This window comes from Neofelis nebulosa, chromosome 7 (assembly GCF_028018385.1).
Source record: "Neofelis nebulosa isolate mNeoNeb1 chromosome 7, mNeoNeb1.pri, whole genome shotgun sequence".
NCBI lineage: Eukaryota > Metazoa > Chordata > Mammalia > Carnivora > Felidae > Neofelis > Neofelis nebulosa.
This window is the reverse complement of record NC_080788.1, coordinates 135,579,334-135,595,811: the sequence shown is the minus strand read 5'-3', so window position 1 is coordinate 135,595,811 and position 16,478 is coordinate 135,579,334. Positions and strand designations below refer to the sequence as shown.

Genomic DNA, 16,478 nt, shown 5'->3' with positions numbered 1-16,478 from the left:
GGAATGAATCTTTTTCTTTCTTTGTGTGTGTGTGTGAGAGAGAGAGAGAGAGAGAGAGAGGGCGCAAGTGAGTGAGGGGCAGAGAGAGAGAGAGAAGCTGGGCTTGCTCAAAGCCGGGCATGTGTTCACCTGAAGCGGGGGTTGAGCTCACCCAGTACAGCACTTGAACTCATGAACCGTGAGATGGTGACCTGAGATGAAGTCAGATGCTTAACCGACTAAGCCCCCCAGGGGCCCAAAAATACAGTGGATTTAGACTTGACTTGAATCCCGGCTCTGCAAGCCCTGTGACCCTTGGTGTGTTCGGTGGTAAAGCCGGGATGATAATATTTACCTTCCAGGGTTGCTGCAAGGCATCAGTAAGGCATGTTGTGGGATACACAGAGCCTCTCACGTAGCGGTAACTCTGAGTATGTAAGCACCCGCCCGGTGTCCCCTCGTCTGGTGCCTGTTTGTCATTTGGAACTCATTGGCCACCTTCTTTCTGTATGGAGAGCCCCAGTCCCAGCTCCCTGGCAGTCACAGTCCTCCAGCTGGCCAAGGAAGGATGAAAAGAACCCAAGGAGGGATGTGTGCAGCACATTAAGCTGGGCCTGAATGCTGTGGTTCTCAGACTTTGGCATGTGTCAGAAAAACCCAGAGGTATTGCTCAAAGTGCCGCCTCTTGGACCTCATCCCTCAGTGATTCTCAATCAGTGACCCAGGGCAGGGCCTGGGAATACTGATGCAGGTTTGCTGGAGCTCCCCGGGGAAACGGGATTGGGCCTGAAAGACTAGGGAGCAGAGGCCAGGAAGTGGGTGGGCCCTGTGTTGGGACTCAGAGCGAGGGTGATGGGCCTTCTCCCTTCCTTCACACTTCGGCCACCTCTGCCCACCTCACCCGCCCCCCCCCCCCCCCCCCCCCGCTCTCAGGGCACCAGCTCAAAGCCCATCCACACCCAGAGGCTCTATCCCAACTCACCACAGATGGCTCCATGTCTCACAGATGGCTCCATCATTCACGCCAACATTCCAGAAGCACTGCTCTATAGGGTTTTAGATAAGTGTGATGTGGTGGTGTGGTCAGCAGAGATAATGACCCTCAAATGATGTCCAGTTCATAGTCCCTGGAGACAGTGAGTATGTTACCTTACACGGCAAAGGGAGATTAATTAAGATAGCAGGTAGAATCAAGGTTGCTAATGGGCTGACCTTTAAATAAGGAGACTGTCCTGGATTATCCAGGTGGGCCAGGATGATCGCAAGGGTCTTTAAAAATAGAGGAGGGGAGCAGCAGGGTCAGAGTCAGAGAAGAAGATGTGAGGCTGGGAGCAGAGGCCGCGGTGACACAGTGCGACACGAACTCAACCCGCCACTGCTGGCTTGGAAAACGAAAGCCAAGGAATGCTGGAAGCCTCTAGAAGCTGGAAAAGGCAAAGAAATGGATTTCCCCTAGACCTTCCGGAAGAAATGCAGGCCTGCCAATACCAGTGAAACCAATGTCAGACTTCTGACCACTAGACTCTAAGACAAGAAATTTGTGTTGTCTTAAGCCACTAAGTGGATGGTACTTTGTTCTGGCAGCAACAGGAAATTCATACAGTGGTCAAGAGTCATTGGTGCCAAACAGCTCTACTCTTTCCCAGCTATGCGACTCGGGGCGAGTTGCTGGCATGCTGGGTCTCCGTGGACCGAGACAGGGATAACCCTGGCTCACAAGGTTGGTGCCAGCATTAACACAGGAAGCATCTGAGAAGTGCTCATCCCAGGTACTAAGCACACGCTTCCACAATGGCAAGGACTATGCTCTTTGGCCCTATGTTGCCTCCACTTCTTCTCTGACCCCACCAGGGCCGTGGTGCCAGGTGCTCTGGAAGGTTCTCTGCTGGTTCTTTTCCTTGGTCCTTGGAGCCATCCTTACTTCACACCTGGCCACCTTTGAACCTGCAACAATATTGCACCATGTGTTAGCTCCCCTGATGTAAGCCTGTGCTTACAGCCTGTGCTTACAGCCTGTGCCGCTGATGTAGAAGGCCTGGGGAAGGCCAAGGCTGGCCTTCAAGACACAAGTCAGCAAAGGTCCCTGGTGTCAAACAGCCGATGGCTCACGATAAGACACTGGTACTTGTCAGAACCCCCGGGGAGCCTCCGAGGTCGTTACCCCAGCCAGCCCCAAATCGGGAGAGTAGCCATGGGGATAAGGTAGTGCACCGTAAAAAAATACCTCACCAAGTTGGCCTGCCCACCCTTCACCCTTTCTAGGGGAAAGCAGACCATGGGGCAGGACCTTCTAGCTTGTCACTTCCATCATCACCATCCTCATCACCCCCGGATCCTCACTAACATGGAGGACCTACTGAGTGCCAGGCTGAACCTCATCTCCTTTGGTTCTCACAGAAGGCCAGTGGTCACAGGGTATGCGATTTCTCAAGGTCACATAGCCAGACAGTGGCAGCCCGGGGATCTAACCTGCACAGTCTGGTCCAGAGCCTCTGCTCTTAACCTTCATCCCGTGCCCATGGCATTGCTGCCATGTGCTGGACGGCTTGCATGGTGCCACCAGCTCAGGGCAGACTCTGAAGTCCTCCCTATGATGAGTCTCGGGCTGTCTGGATTCTAAGAGCCAGGGGTGCCCGAGAGCCTTCTTGCCTATGGTCCTGTTGCCCTCAAAATAGCCTCCAGAGTGGCTCAGAAAAGTCCGCCAGCCCCTCAGAGCCAAGGTTGTTGGAGGAGATGTTTATGCTGGGGGCAGACAGGTCTTCCCAGGGCTCAGTCCAACCTTCTGGGGCTGCCATTCTACTGGAGGCCTACAGGGCTTCCCGTCTGCTGTCACTGAGGGCTGAGAGATGGAGACAGTGAATTCAGGTGGCAGGTGTGGTCCAGTTTATGTCCTGTGGCTTTCCAGGATGGAAGGAGACACTGAGGTGGCCCCTAGCAGCCCCTATGAGGTCACCGTACCCCACAGAGCTCAGGCATTCTGGCCCTTCACTAAACTCCCCGTTCTGCTCAGCTGCAGCTCTAAGATACTATCACTTTGGGCTTAAGGACAGAAGTCTGAATGCAAGGAGGCAGTCCGGGGGCTTCTCTTGAGGCTGTGTTTTTATTACAAACTCACTACTTTGTACTTAGTTACAGGTTTATTTAGTGAGGTTTGGGCGACTCGAGGTTATGGGGTCCCTAGGGCCCCTCAGGCCCCTGCTTGATGCTTTGTGTTATCACGCTTTCTAGGCCTTCTTTCCTGTTTTAGGTTCAAGACAAAATCCTGGCAGCAAAGGAGAACACAGCACGGGCTCCTTTTTCTCTTACTGAGTGGGTGTCTCCGAGGATGTGGGCTCAGCTGACTTGAGTAAAACTAAAGCGCCACCCGCCCCCTGCGTGTGCGTGTCCTATTAGGCCGGGCCCCCCTGCAGAAGGAGCCAGAGACATTCTCTCTGGCCTGTGTGTCCACCGGGTGGTCAGGCATTCACCACTAAGTCAACTCTGCCCTCCTCACCCACGCATTCCTTCCTGTGACATCAGGAAACGCCAGCCACGCTTCCGCGGCTCCGGAAGAACATCTGTGTCGAGAAGCATTTGCTCGGAGGGCCCTGGCCCAACCCAGGGGGATTTGTTTTTCCTGAGACCCCTACCGAAACGGTCCCCCCAAAAGACTATAGCGATTCGCCCTCTGGAGAGGACGAGTCCCACAGATCACCCAACGGGGCAGGGAGAACGCACTTTCTCAATGACCCCCATGCGTGACGGACATTGGCTTTGTGGCCCCAGCAACGTGTCCCATGATGCAGCTTCCAAGGAGAGTTCTTCAAAGGGAGGAGGCTATGCCAAGACAGCATGACGTCTGAAGTCGCCAGCGTGTTCTGAGAAAATCACAGCTCTGTCATTTAGCTGCAAGGCCCCGGTTTAGAGCCTTTGCCCTTCTGTGTCTGAGTGTCCCCATCTGTAAGATGAGGGGGCTGGGCTGCGTAACCTCCAAGGGGGTCTTCCAATCCCGCTGTGCTGACCAAGCTTAGTAAATGCTCCTGAGAGACAGAAGACCCCGTGAAACCAGAGCCCTGTGCTTGCTCTCTGCTCTGGGCCGTGCTATTTTAAAACATCGATGCTTGCCTTCTTCATAGCCCGGAACCTTCCCCGTTGCCCTGGCTCTATCAATCTGCAGAACAGGATCCAACTTGCCTCCACCACCACATCAGTGCTTCTCCACCTGGCTGCCCACTGGAATTGTCCTGAGATCTTTGAAAAACATTGGTGCTGGCATCTCACCGCCAGAAAGGGTGATTTAATTCATCTGAGGCGGGGCGTGGGCATTAGTATTAATTTTTATAAGTCCCCCGGGTATGTTCTTAGGTGAGTTGCGACCCACTGACCCAGATGTTGGTTGTTTGCCGCTGAAGGGTGACAGCCCGGGGCTGGGGGCGGAAACAGTCCCCTTCCCCTGTCCTTGCCGGCCGTCCCATCGTTCTTGCCGGTGTCCGCAGCATATTCTAGCATTGGCTTGTCTGAACGGCTCAAGCAAGGACTCCTGGGGCAGGGGTTCGACACCCTGTAGCTCCTCTCCTGGTATCTTGTAGGTGCTCAAGGTGGTTTGATGGGTAGAATTAGTGTGCTTAGCTCCTCCTGCACCCCCCACCCCCACCCCACTCCCCAGGACTCTTGCCCCTAACTCAGGCTTTCACATTCCTGGCAAGGTCTCTCCCTGCCCCCCTGGGGTCTGGAAGCATTTGGAGGATGTGGATGGTGGGGGGAGCAGTCCCCCCCCTGCTCTCATCCTTGGCCGGCAAGTGTTCCTCGGCAACCACCCAGCCTGATACCGGATCGGAGTTCACATGATTCTGCCTCAGCTCGGGAACGGGCAGCCTCCAGCTGGGATTTTCTAGACCGAGCTGGGAGGTGTGGTCTGTGGGAAATCTCCGGAGGGGAAGCGCTGGTCCTGGCTGCAGAGTGGCCTGCTTGGGGCCCTCCACCAGGCCCGGCAAGGTGGGTCCCGTCTCCTCCCCCGGGACTCTCCAGGGCCAGAGGAAGCCCGGCTATTTGAGGTTTGAGGGCAGTGCTCAGCCGAGTAGACAGTCAGAGAAGAGCCAGATTCCCTTTGCTGCCGCTCCCTGCCTGCTCTTCACCTGGCGTCAGAGACCATCGCCTTCCCGGGGTCTGGAGGCTGAGAAGGCGGGGGATCAGCCCAGTTGTTTCCAAACTGAGGATCGAGACTCATTAGTGGGTCAGCAAATCGATTTAGTGTAGAAATGATCAGAGTGCGTCGCAAGTAGTGGGGTAAGTATTGCTTCGGGGAAGTTTTATTCTCTGTATGCACGTGTGTGATGTCTGTGTGCTTGGTTACAATGTCAAATGTATCCTTGCTACGCTTTGTGGTCAGAAGAGCTTAAAAGGCAGCAAATCAGTGCCGTGATGCCTGGGTTCTGGGTCCTGGATTCAGATTCGCCCGACTTACTGTGTGAACTTGAGCCACTGGCTTAGGCTCTCTGGGCTTCAGGTTCTGTGAAATGGGATAGCAGTGCGAGCCCCACCTGCCCCAGAGCGACTGCCTGAGCCCAGATGGGACTGAACTTCCCAACAGGGACAAGGGCTTGGGAAATGAGATTTTCTCGTTGTTGTTGTTGCCCGAGTGAGGCTGTTTGGGAGCAAGATGGGACTCAGGAAGCCTGCAGCCTGATTTCTACTCCCGTCCCAGAGGGAAATGTCAGCCTCTGAAAGCAGGTGGAAGTTTGACCAGCTAAAGGGAAGGGAAGCTGGGTGCGCAGGAAACTCCCTGCTCCGTGGGCTCGGGGCTCCGTGAGTAGCCGTCTGTGTGCGTGCCTGTGTGCAGCACGCGGAAGAAACGGCGACAGATTAGATCACTGTTTATGCACCGGCTCCAGGCCAGCATCAGGCACCTCCGCCTTCTGGCTGGGGATGTGCAGGAGGCTCTCAGCTTGCGTCAAAAGGCGCTTCCTTCCTTTCAGGGCTAATTTTTCTTGGTCGTTAAGGTCCTGGAAGACCTTTCTCCGTGCCGACGAGCATTTGTAGAAAGATTTGCTTTCAGGGGTTGGTTGTGTCGTGGATAGTCCGTGGATTTCTTAGCTGGATGATGAAGCGTTTGAGGTAGATGCAGAGACTCCTTGTGTTCATTCTCCGCCCCTCCCCCTGCCCCTCAGGCCACCACGGACTGGGCGCACTTTGGGTGCTGAGGACATGGGTGACCCGGTAGACATCTGCCGGGTGCAGGGGAGCAGGCCCGGGAGTAAGCCCGGTGGCCCTCCTGGTGGCATCTGAGGACCGGAGCTTGGCGAAGCCTGGGGGTGGAGGGTGGTTGCTCACGGATCACCGTGATAGACAGAAAGGGGACATGACACAGAGTTCATGTTCACAGAGTTTGGGCCGGTCTGAGCTCCAAACCTAGCCTACCACATCGTAACTGTGGAATCCTAAGCGGGTTGGTTCATCGCTCTGAGCCTCAGTTTTTTCACCTGTCAAATGAGCACTGATGAGAGTGGTATTGAAAGGGAGCGAATGTGCGGAAATGTGCCTGGCACGTCGAGCCCTCTCGGCCGATGTGGCTTGGTTCTTCTATTCCATCTAGGTTTTCCCATTCACGGAACACTTTTGCATCCACTGTGTCCCTGGATTTTTGAGGAGGAAGTTTCTTTTTTTTTTTTTTTTTTCCCAACGTTTTTTTTTTTTTTTTAATTTATTTTTGGGACAGAGACAGAGCATGAACGGGGGAGGGGCAGAGAGAGAGGGAGACACAGAATCGGAAACAGGCTCCAGGCTCCGAGCCATCAGCCCAGAGCCTGACGCGGGGCTCGAACTCACGGACCGCGAGATCGTGACCTGGCTGAAGTCGGACGCTTAACCGACTGCGCCACCCAGGCGCCCCAGGAGGAAGTTTCTTATGGACACCAGGTAGAGAAGGGACCCTCCTGGCAAGGTGGAGTTTCTATCTGGGGGTACCTGTCCTCAGGAACTGGTAGAAGGGAAGGTTGGCTGTGATAAGACCTGAGTGCAAAAGCTGGACCCTCTGACCAGCTCTGGAGGCTTGAGCAGATGCCAGGCTTCTGAAGAGGAAACCCCAGTAATCCTTCCTCCTTACTTTTCTATTTCTATTAATGATACCCCGCTGTCCCAGCACCCAATCTCAAACCCATCTACCTATCCAGTCACCCATCTATCCATCTCTCTCCCCATTAACCCATCCATCTGTCTACCCCTCACCCATCTAGCTATACTTTTTTTAATTTTTAATGTTTATTTGAGAGAGAGAGACAGAGAGTGAGCAGGGGACAGGGAGAGAGACAGAGAGAGACACAGAATCAGAAGCAGACTCCAGCCTCTGAGCTGTCAGCACAGAGCCCGATGTGGGGCTCAAACCCACGAACTGTGAGATCATGACCTGAGCCGAAGTCGGACGCTCAACCGACTGAGCCACTCAGGTGCCACCCGCCACCATCTAGCTGTTTACATATTCATCCACCCACCCACCCACCCATTCATCCATCTGTCTACCCATTCACTCATTCATTTATCCATCTACCTCCTCATACATTCATTTACTCATCCACCTATCCATCTATCCACCCATTCACCTATCCACCCACCTAACAAATAATTTTTGAGAGCTTATAAGGACCAAGCACTAAGGAACATCTCAGATTTGTCCCTGACTGGGGTCCCTGCCCCCTACCTCCCTTCTAATTAGTTGTCAGTTTCTGTAGCTCCTTCTTGTCTCCTCTCCGGCCATGCTTCCTCATACCTAGACCCAGTCATGCCAAGCTACTCTCAGTTCCCCAAACGTGCCCATTGTCTCTCTCACATTTGGCCTGTTGCACACATTGTTTCCACAGGCAGAAACTCCCTTCTGCTTGGGTAGCCCTTCCCCCTTCTTCTTAGTCTGACTTGCCGCTCAGGAAGGCCTCTCTGGCTGGGTCAGGTTACCTCCCATGAGCTCCCTTAAAGTCCTGTGCTCTCCTTAGGAGCTGGTCTCACCCGTCTTCTCCGCTGTCTCATGAGAGTAAAAGCAACTTGAGTTTCACTAAGTGACAGTGTCTAGGGCAGTGCCTTCCATACAATAGATACTCAATAAGTGTCTGTTGTATGAATGAATAAGTGAATGGATGGACAGATGGATGGATGCACAAAAGCATGGTTGCATGGATGGTTTAGAGGATGGCATTAAGGGCGGTCAGATGGAGCTAGGAAATCCAACAGGAGGCCATTGTACCGATGCTGGGGGTGAAGTCTTGACCAAGTCAATCTAGGGCATTGGTGTAGGAAATGAAGAGGAAGAGATTGATGTGGGAAATATTCAGGAATTGAAAATGGTAGAACTGGGTAATTAATTGGATGCTTTGGATGAAGATAAGGGAGGAAGCCAAAGGCCATTCATCTGCACAGGTAGAGATGCCCCTTCCAAGAGGCCGTTAGTGCAGAAAATGATGGAAGGGGGCTGGGCCTCATCATGGAGCATGTCTTGTGAGGCAGCGGGAAGCTGGTTACGTCCACTGTCCGCCTGGTGGGAGGCCTGGAGTCGTCCGAGTGCAGATGGGGTTGAAACCACAGAGGGAGGCTGTCCCACAGAGGCCGTGTGTGGAGTGAAAAGAACAAACCAAATTAAACGTGAGTATGAGGGGGGCTCACAGTACCACCGTGCGCTGCCTCGAGCGGTAGTCATTTGTGCGTGCTGTTCTGTCTTATGAGACTGGAGGCTCCCTGAGGGTGGGAGGAACACAGAGGAACTGGACTCTTGGACAAGCCACTCCATCCCTCAGTGTCCTCTTGCCTAAAATGGGGAAAATAACAGGGCTGTAGTGAAGATGGGTGAGAGGGCAGAGGTGAAATGCTCTGTAAACTGCAGAAGATTTTGCAAATATGAGGTGTAAGAACCCTGACAGATCCAGTCCCTATTTCTTGAGAGAGTGAATCAGGCTGTTGACCTCCCAAAGGCTGCATCCTGGTTCTGCCCATAAGGGTTCCGTTGGGTCGTTAAGTTCCCCTTACAGCTACCTCTGCCTCCCAGCTTGGGAACTCGAGTTATCAGGATACTTATCCTGCCCCTTATCAGGACTCAGATCCCAGACTTTCTAGAGCTTTGAGTGCCTTGCTACTCAGAGTGTGGTCAGCAGGCTGGCATACCAACACCACATAGGAGCATATTGCAAATTCTCAAGCCCCACCTCAGACCCACTGGATTAGACATTCGGTAGGTAAGGCTCAATAATTTCAATAAGGTTTTTTTTTTTAAGTTTATGTATTTATTTTGAGAGAAGAGAGTATGAGTGAGGGAGGGGCAGAGAGGGAGGAAGAGAGAGAATCCCAAGCAAGCTCCACACTGTCAGCACGGAGCCCGACACAGGGCCCGAACTCATGAACTGCGAGATCACAACCTGAACCGAAATCAAGAGTCGGACGCTTAACCAGTTGAGGCGCCCCTCAAAAATCTGTTTTAAACAAATCTTCCAGGTGACTCAGATGCACCTAAATATGAAAACCACGGCTCTGGAACACCCAAACCCACTTTTCGCTACAAGGGAACGTAGGAGGTGTTTTAACCTAAACATAGTAAATGTTTCTTCTCTGCCTTGCACGCTTGAACATTTTTTACTTTGGTTGCCAGAATTCGCTTATTGTTGGCCTAGGAAAGAGGAAGCCACAAGCCATTGCCCCAGCTCCCCCCTCACCCGCCATACACACATATATACACTCACCACTTATAAACAATAGGCTTCAGCCTGGTGACCTTCCAAAGACCCGACAGGACGTGTTTTTCTTCACGATGGCTTCATTTGCCCTGTTTTGGGAGCATCTGGGGGCCTGTGCTTATGAATGAATTTTATCTTCCTGCGGGTGGACTTTATCTGGACTTTGGAGAACCTGAGGTAAATCTAGAGATGGGGGCTGTCCTGGGTGAGTGCTCTTGGGGACAGTTCAGGGACGTGTCCGGCTGTTGACCTCATATGTAAGCCAGCTGAACTGTGCGTGGGCTTGGGATTCAGGGATAGGAGGGTCGGCAAGTGGAGGGTGAGTGGAACCAAAGTTTGACTCACCGGCCGTGGGCAGAGTTGAAGGGTCACAGGGCTCATCTGCCCCCTTTCCCCCTTCCTCTCACCATCAAAACATATAAGCAAAACCAAAAAAAAAAAAAAACCACAAAAAGCAAAAAATAAGAAAACACCCTCGTGCACTGTGGGTAGGAATGTAAAATGATGCAGCCACTATGGAAAACAGAATGGCAGTTCCTCAAAAGAATTAAAAATAGAACTGTCCTATGATCCAGGAATTCCACTTCTAGGTGTTCACCCCAAAGAACTGAAAACGGGGACTCAAGCGGATCCTCGGCATCCCTGTTCATTGCAGCGTTATTCACACTGGCCAGTAGGTAGGATAGAAACAACTCCGATGTTCATTGACAAATGAGTGGAAAAACAAAAACACAGTACATACACACAACGTAATGTTGTTCAGCCTTCAGGAAGAAGGAAATTCTGCAATATACTACCCCATGAATGAACCCGGAGGACATTTTGCTAAGTGACATAAGCCAGACACAAAAAGGCAAACACCGAACGATTTCCCTCACACGAGGTCCTAGCATAGTCAAATTCAGAGACAAAGAGTAGAATGGAGCTTGCCAGGGGCTGGGGGGTGAGGGGAATGGGGTATGGGGTATAGGGGAATGGGAATAGGGTATAACGGATACAGAGTTTTCCAGTTTGGGAAGATGAGAAAGTTCTGGAGACGGGTGGTGTGGTGATGGTTGCATAACCGTGTGAATGTACTTCACACCGCTTAAAAATGTACACTTAAAAATGGTTAACATAGTACATTTTATGTTATATATATCTAACCATAATTAAAAACAGTGAGAAGCACTCCCCTCCGCCACCATCACTGAGATTCCGGGCTTGTGTCCTGGAGAGGGTGGAGAGGTGAGCCCGACGGGAGTCCTGCCTTCTGGAGACTGACTGAGAGTTCGAGAGTGAGTCTCAGGTGGGGACTGGCTGGCCAGGAGCGGGGACATGGAGTAGGCAGACCTGGGTCCTCCTGCCCACGCTTCCTTCCTCAGGCCTGAGGCGCAGAGAGCTGGCCTTTGTAGCCAGAGGGTGGTGGTGGTGGGCAAGGCTGAGGGAGTCGGGGCCAGATCATGCTGGGCCTTGTAGGTCCCGCAAGGAGTTTGGGCTTTACTGTAGGTGTGATAAGAAGCCATCTCAGTGGGTTTTAAGCAAGGGAGAAGAAGAGCTGGTTATATTTAGAAAGATGGCTGTGCCTTCCATGTGGGTAATGGGCAGGAGCATGAAGGGGAGAGCCAGGGTGGGGTGGGGGGAGCCCCAAGGAGTCCCAGAGACTCCAGGTGAGGAGGGTAGCTTTGGACCAGAACCATCTCCTGCCCATTTAGAGGCAAGAGGCCAGGCAGGAGCCACAACAGAGCTGCAGGAGGGAGATGGCGGTGAGGTGGCTGGGGGCAGACTCTGAGGCTTTTCCCTTCTGGGTCCTTGAGTCCCAGATTGACTATTGTTGAGAGACCATGCAAAGGACAGGGTTGATCTGCTGATACTTCAAAATAGCTTAATTCAAATGTTACTCATTCAGAATTTGCAACCATATAAGACTGTATGTTCTCGGGGGGCGGGGTGGTGAAAAAAAATCTGAACTATTACGATGATTTGTCACCCTCCAAAGGGCTACAGGACACAAAGAGATATGCAATACATATGGGGTATTAAAATTTCATGGCAAGGGGGTGGTTGGGGGAAAAATGTCTAATGAGGGTCTTTGGGAGAATAATTCTTTTTCTTCTTTCTTTCTTTCTTTCTTTCTTTCTTTCTTTCTTTCTTTCTCTTTGAGACAGAGAGAGCATGAGAGAGTGAGAGTGGAAGAGGGGGAGAGAGAGGGAGAGGGAGAGAGAGAATCCTAAGCAGACTCCACACTCAGCACGGAGCCCGATACAGGGCTTGATCCCACAACCCTGGGATCATGACCTGAGCTGAAATCAAGAGTCAGACACTCAACTGACTGAGCCACCCAGGTGCCCCCGGGGAGGATGACTGTTAAACAAGCAAAAAGTTGAAACAGTTGAAACATCCTGATTTAGACTCACTAAATCATCCTGATTTAGATTTTTCACTGGAACCAGGAGTGTTTAATCAATAGAGGAGCTCAGGCTTTTCAATATATATATATATATATATATATATATATCTCAGATAATTTATAAAGTAGGCTTACAACAACAATTTTTATTCTATTTTGTTCTAATGTATCTGTAAATAGAGCAATAGCATTTTCTTTCTTAAATTCTCAACACGATAAACTTCTTGCAAATAGCATCTTTGACTCCGCCTCTTTCCCTCTGGCAAAACAATGCCGTGCATTTTGACATCCATCATTTGATGTGGCCCTGATACTGCCCCTGAGGGTGAGTGCTTCTATCCCCACCTTCTAGATGAGGAAACTGAGACAAAGGGTAAATGCCTTGCCCAGCCTGTAAGCGGCTGACCCCGGCCTCGTGTTCATTTCTGTTGGTTCCCGTCTTGTGCTGTTCCCTGCGCTGGGCCCTCAGTTCTCCAGAGAAGAGGTGAGGGAGCACCTCCTGGGGAGCACCGGGAATCCAGGCAGTGGCCTGAGGGAAGCACGGCCTTTGTTTCTTGCCAGAGCACAAGAGGACGTGACAGGGTCGGGCCCTGCTGTCTGGAGAGGCCCCCAGAAGGGGCCGTGACCTCAGTGTTAACTGCCCTGGTACATGTCTTGGAGCAAGCAGGAAAGATGTGACGGATGCATAGTGCTGTCGTAGAGAATGGCTGGAGCCCTCACTGTCGTGCGTGGGTTGGAATTGAACTTTACCTTGAGCTTCCCTTGGAGGGTTTGTGCTCACGAGGGCTCCTAGCCTTGCTTGCTGCCCCGAGGGACCAGGAAAATAAATAAGGGACGGGAGGCCAGGGAAGGGGGACAGGGAGGCCCAAACCACATTTTACATTTTAGTATCCTGGTGTGCCACCCGCTCGGATAGGCTAGTGGAGTTGAGGTCGGTCCGTCTTCTCGATCGGGTGAGGCACTTAGAACGGGACCTGGCACACAGTAGGTGCTACAGAAATGTGAGCCGCTGTTATTCTAAGCCTCTCCCGCCTTCAGCTTTCAGGGACTTCCCCGCCACCGAGGAGGCCCAGCCTTTGAACCGGCTTGAGCCGCATCCCGCAAGCAAGATGGCGTCAGAGAGCCCGGCCCCTTCCCCGAGCCCATGAGGGGCGAGGCCCCTTGAGGCCCGAAGATGGGGAACGTCACTGAGAACTCGTCGCTGAGCTGTCCCATCGACCACACCATCCACCAGACTCTGGCCCCGGTGGTCTACGTGGCGGTGCTGGTGGTGGGCTTCCCGGCCAACTGCCTGTCCCTCTACTTCGGCTACCTGCAGATCAAGGCCCGGAACGAGCTGGGCGTGTACCTGTGCAACCTGACGGTGGCCGACCTCTTCTACATCTGCTCGCTCCCCTTCTGGCTGCAGTACGTGCTGCAGCACGACAACTGGCCGCACGGAGACCTGTCCTGCCAGCTGTGCGGCATCCTCCTCTACGAGAACATCTACATCAGCGTGGGCTTCCTGTGCTGCATCTCCATCGACCGCTACCTGGCCGTGGCCCACCCCTTCCGTTTCCACCAGTTCCGCACCCTGAAGGCGGCCGTGGGCGTCAGCGCACTCATCTGGGCCAAGGAGCTGCTGACCAGCGTCTACTTCCTCAGGCACCAGGAGGTGGTGGAGGACGACAAGCGGCACCGCGTCTGCTTCGAGCACTACCCGCTGCAGCCGTGGCAGCGCGGCATCAACTACTACCGCTTCCTGGTGGGCTTCCTCTTCCCGCTGTGCCTGCTGCTGGCCTCCTACCAGGGCATCCTGCGGGCCGTGCGCCGCAGCCACGGCACCCAGAAGAGCCGCAAGGACCAGATCCAGCGGCTCGTGTTCAGCACGGTGGTCATCTTCCTGGCCTGCTTCCTGCCCTACCACACCCTGCTGCTGGTGCGCAGCCTCTGGGAGGCCAGCTGCCAGTTCGCCAGGGCCGTCTTCAACGCCTACCACTTCGCCCTGCTCCTCACCAGCTTCAACTGCGTGGCCGACCCCGTGCTGTACTGCTTCGTCAGCGAGTCCACCCACAGGGACCTGGGCCGCCTGCGCGGGGCCTGCCTGGCCTTCCTCACCTGCGCCAGGGCCGGCCGGGCCAGGGAGGCCTACCCGTCGGGCACCCCCGACGCCTCGGGGAAGAGCGATGAGCCCGAGCTGCTGACCAGGCTCCACTCGACCTTCCAGACCCCGAACTCGCCTGGAGCGGGCGGGACCCCCGCGGGCGGCTTGGCCTAGCCAGGGTCCCGCCACCGTGTGGGGCCAAGTGAGGCCTGAGCTTGCCCGCCGCCTGCCGCCCGCGTGGCCAAGCGCAGGTGGGAGCAATGGGCCTGGGCCGCCGTGAGACCTCTCTGGTCCCGGGGAGGAGGGGGGGGGGGCGCCTCTCTGGTCCCGGGGGGCCTGCTCCAGCTTGCTGAGCCCAGTGGGGATAAGCCCCCATCGGCTGATGGGAGTCGTCTGAGGCCGGCTTCTGGGGAGAGGAAGACAGTGAATTGTCACCTCCAGGAAGTTCTCAAAGACAGGCTGGAGGGGGGGGGGGGGAGGGTGCAGAGCGTGACGGGTGGGGATTGGGAGATGAGGGGGGGGTATCTGGGTTCACGCCTGCCAGGACCTTTCAGTGCCGTTGTCACCGATGACAGCTGTCCAAATGCACGGGTGTTTCCTGAGGACATGACACACGAAGCTGTATTGTCATCATTAACACTTGAGCCCCACCCCACAAAGGGGTCGGAAGGGAGATGACCTCCCTGGAGGCCGGAGGGGAGAAGGGAGGTGGGGAGGCGGTCGGGCACTGGCAGCATGTGGTGGGGGGACAGTGAAGGGCATGTCTCACTTTCACAGGAAAGGTGAGTAGATTCTACAAGCCCCAGGGCTGATGGAAGACAAATCCCGGGGCTCCCTGGGGCCATGTCTGTGGCCCTTTTAAACAGCCAGTCCTGAAGCGCAGGGCCAGGACAGAGGCCTAAATCCAGTGTGTCTAACCGAGTTCCCAACACACAGAGTTCTAATTATTTTTCTCTTTCCATTTGCCCAGAAGCACCAGAGGTAGATGCCAGGAACCCTATGTGTTTGTGTGTGTGTGTATGCGTGTGTGTGCGTGCGCGTGCGTGCAAGCATGCATGTGTTCACCGTTAAAATGCCAGGGTCTCCATGACAGCTCTGTGCCAAGACACCGAGGCTAAGGTTATATGACTACTGGCAGAATTGTCTCCCCCCCCCCCCCCCCCCGTCCCCACCTCAGCCCCCTGCCACACGCCCTGTGGAGTGTCTTAGCAGTCTCAGAGAGGACCCTGACATTCTCTCCGGGTTCTCAGATACAACAAAACAAAACGGAGACTCATTCTCTGGCATCTCTCAGCCCAAAGGCCTGGGGTTAAGCTCCATAATGGTTTAAATAGCCCCTGAGACAAGAAGAGGAGGTGGCCCGGGCTCACCCTGCCTCTTTTGTTCTCCAGCACTGCTCGTCTGCCAGACGTCTCACCTCACCACCTGGAGAGTGATAGTGGGTCTGTAGGGCCATATGTAGACCAGGGTACTGCCCGCCATCTTCTGTCCTGTCCTGGGAAGCTCAGTACCAGTCTCATTTGTCCTGCAATTTTGTGCCCGACCACGTTGAGCCTCCACCCTGGTGAACACACCAAGGACCAGAAGGACTTCTTGCTGCTCCAAGGATCTGCCCACCTTTACAGAAATGCTAGTCCTTCAGATTTCCTGGTCAGTGGGCTGGGGCCAACTCTGACTTCCTTTGGAGTTCTGGGATTCAAGCTCCTCACTGCCAAGGGGCTAGGTGGACTCAAGCCTGGGGAGGGACCAGGGGCAGGGAGACACAAGCTGGCATCCATAGGACATTTATGGAATCTGCTAAAAGGAGAGCCAAGGAGAACATCCTCTAGATCTCTCTGACTCTCTCCTCCCATCCCTTCCCAAGAGGTGGGTTTATCCTGAGTCGCTTACTCTCCAATCAGGGGTGCCCAGAGGCAGATACCCCAGGTTGGATGTGTCCCAGGGAAGTGGCTTTGGCTTTGACTGGATAGCCCTATTCTAGCTCCTTATGGAAGGCCTCCCATAACCTGGGGAGCTTCTCTTCCCCTTCTTGGAGGAGGCAGTGACCAGATCTGAAAGTGGCAGAAAAGTCCACCCGGCCCCAGCCCAGAATCTTACTGGGGCAATGGAACTGGTTGAGACCTCCATGCCTCCTCATGCCAAATTTCCCCCTATTTTGACCTTAAACATGGGTGTTCCCACTAGGAGGATGGACGGGGATGAGCCGAGGGTGGTTCCTTTTACTATCAAGAGTTGTATTTTTGTACGGTCCTCCCTTTTATGCCAAGTATATGTGTGCCGAATTGTGCAATGGATTTACGTAGCAAACTTGAGTCTGCAAATAAAGCAAAGTAAAAAGCCA

At 53.8% G+C, this 16,478-nt stretch overlaps 1 protein-coding gene across 5 annotated transcripts in view; it reads left to right on the top strand.

The window, feature by feature from the left end:
- The window catches only part of GPR68 (G protein-coupled receptor 68), a 30,183-nt gene extending 13,705 nt beyond the window's left edge, over positions 1–16,478 (top strand). For 3 of the 5 annotated variants that reach the window (XM_058740029.1, XM_058740030.1, XM_058740031.1), the window contains one exon: positions 13,093–16,478. In XM_058740029.1, coding sequence (XP_058596012.1) covers positions 13,229–14,311 — 1,083 coding nt within the window. In that variant the 5' untranslated portion in view covers positions 13,093–13,228 and the 3' untranslated portion in view covers positions 14,312–16,478. Of the gene's footprint in view, positions 1–4,691; positions 5,245–13,092 lie in introns of those variants that run through there. The other 2 variants (XM_058740032.1, XM_058740028.1) reach the window with 2 other exon arrangements.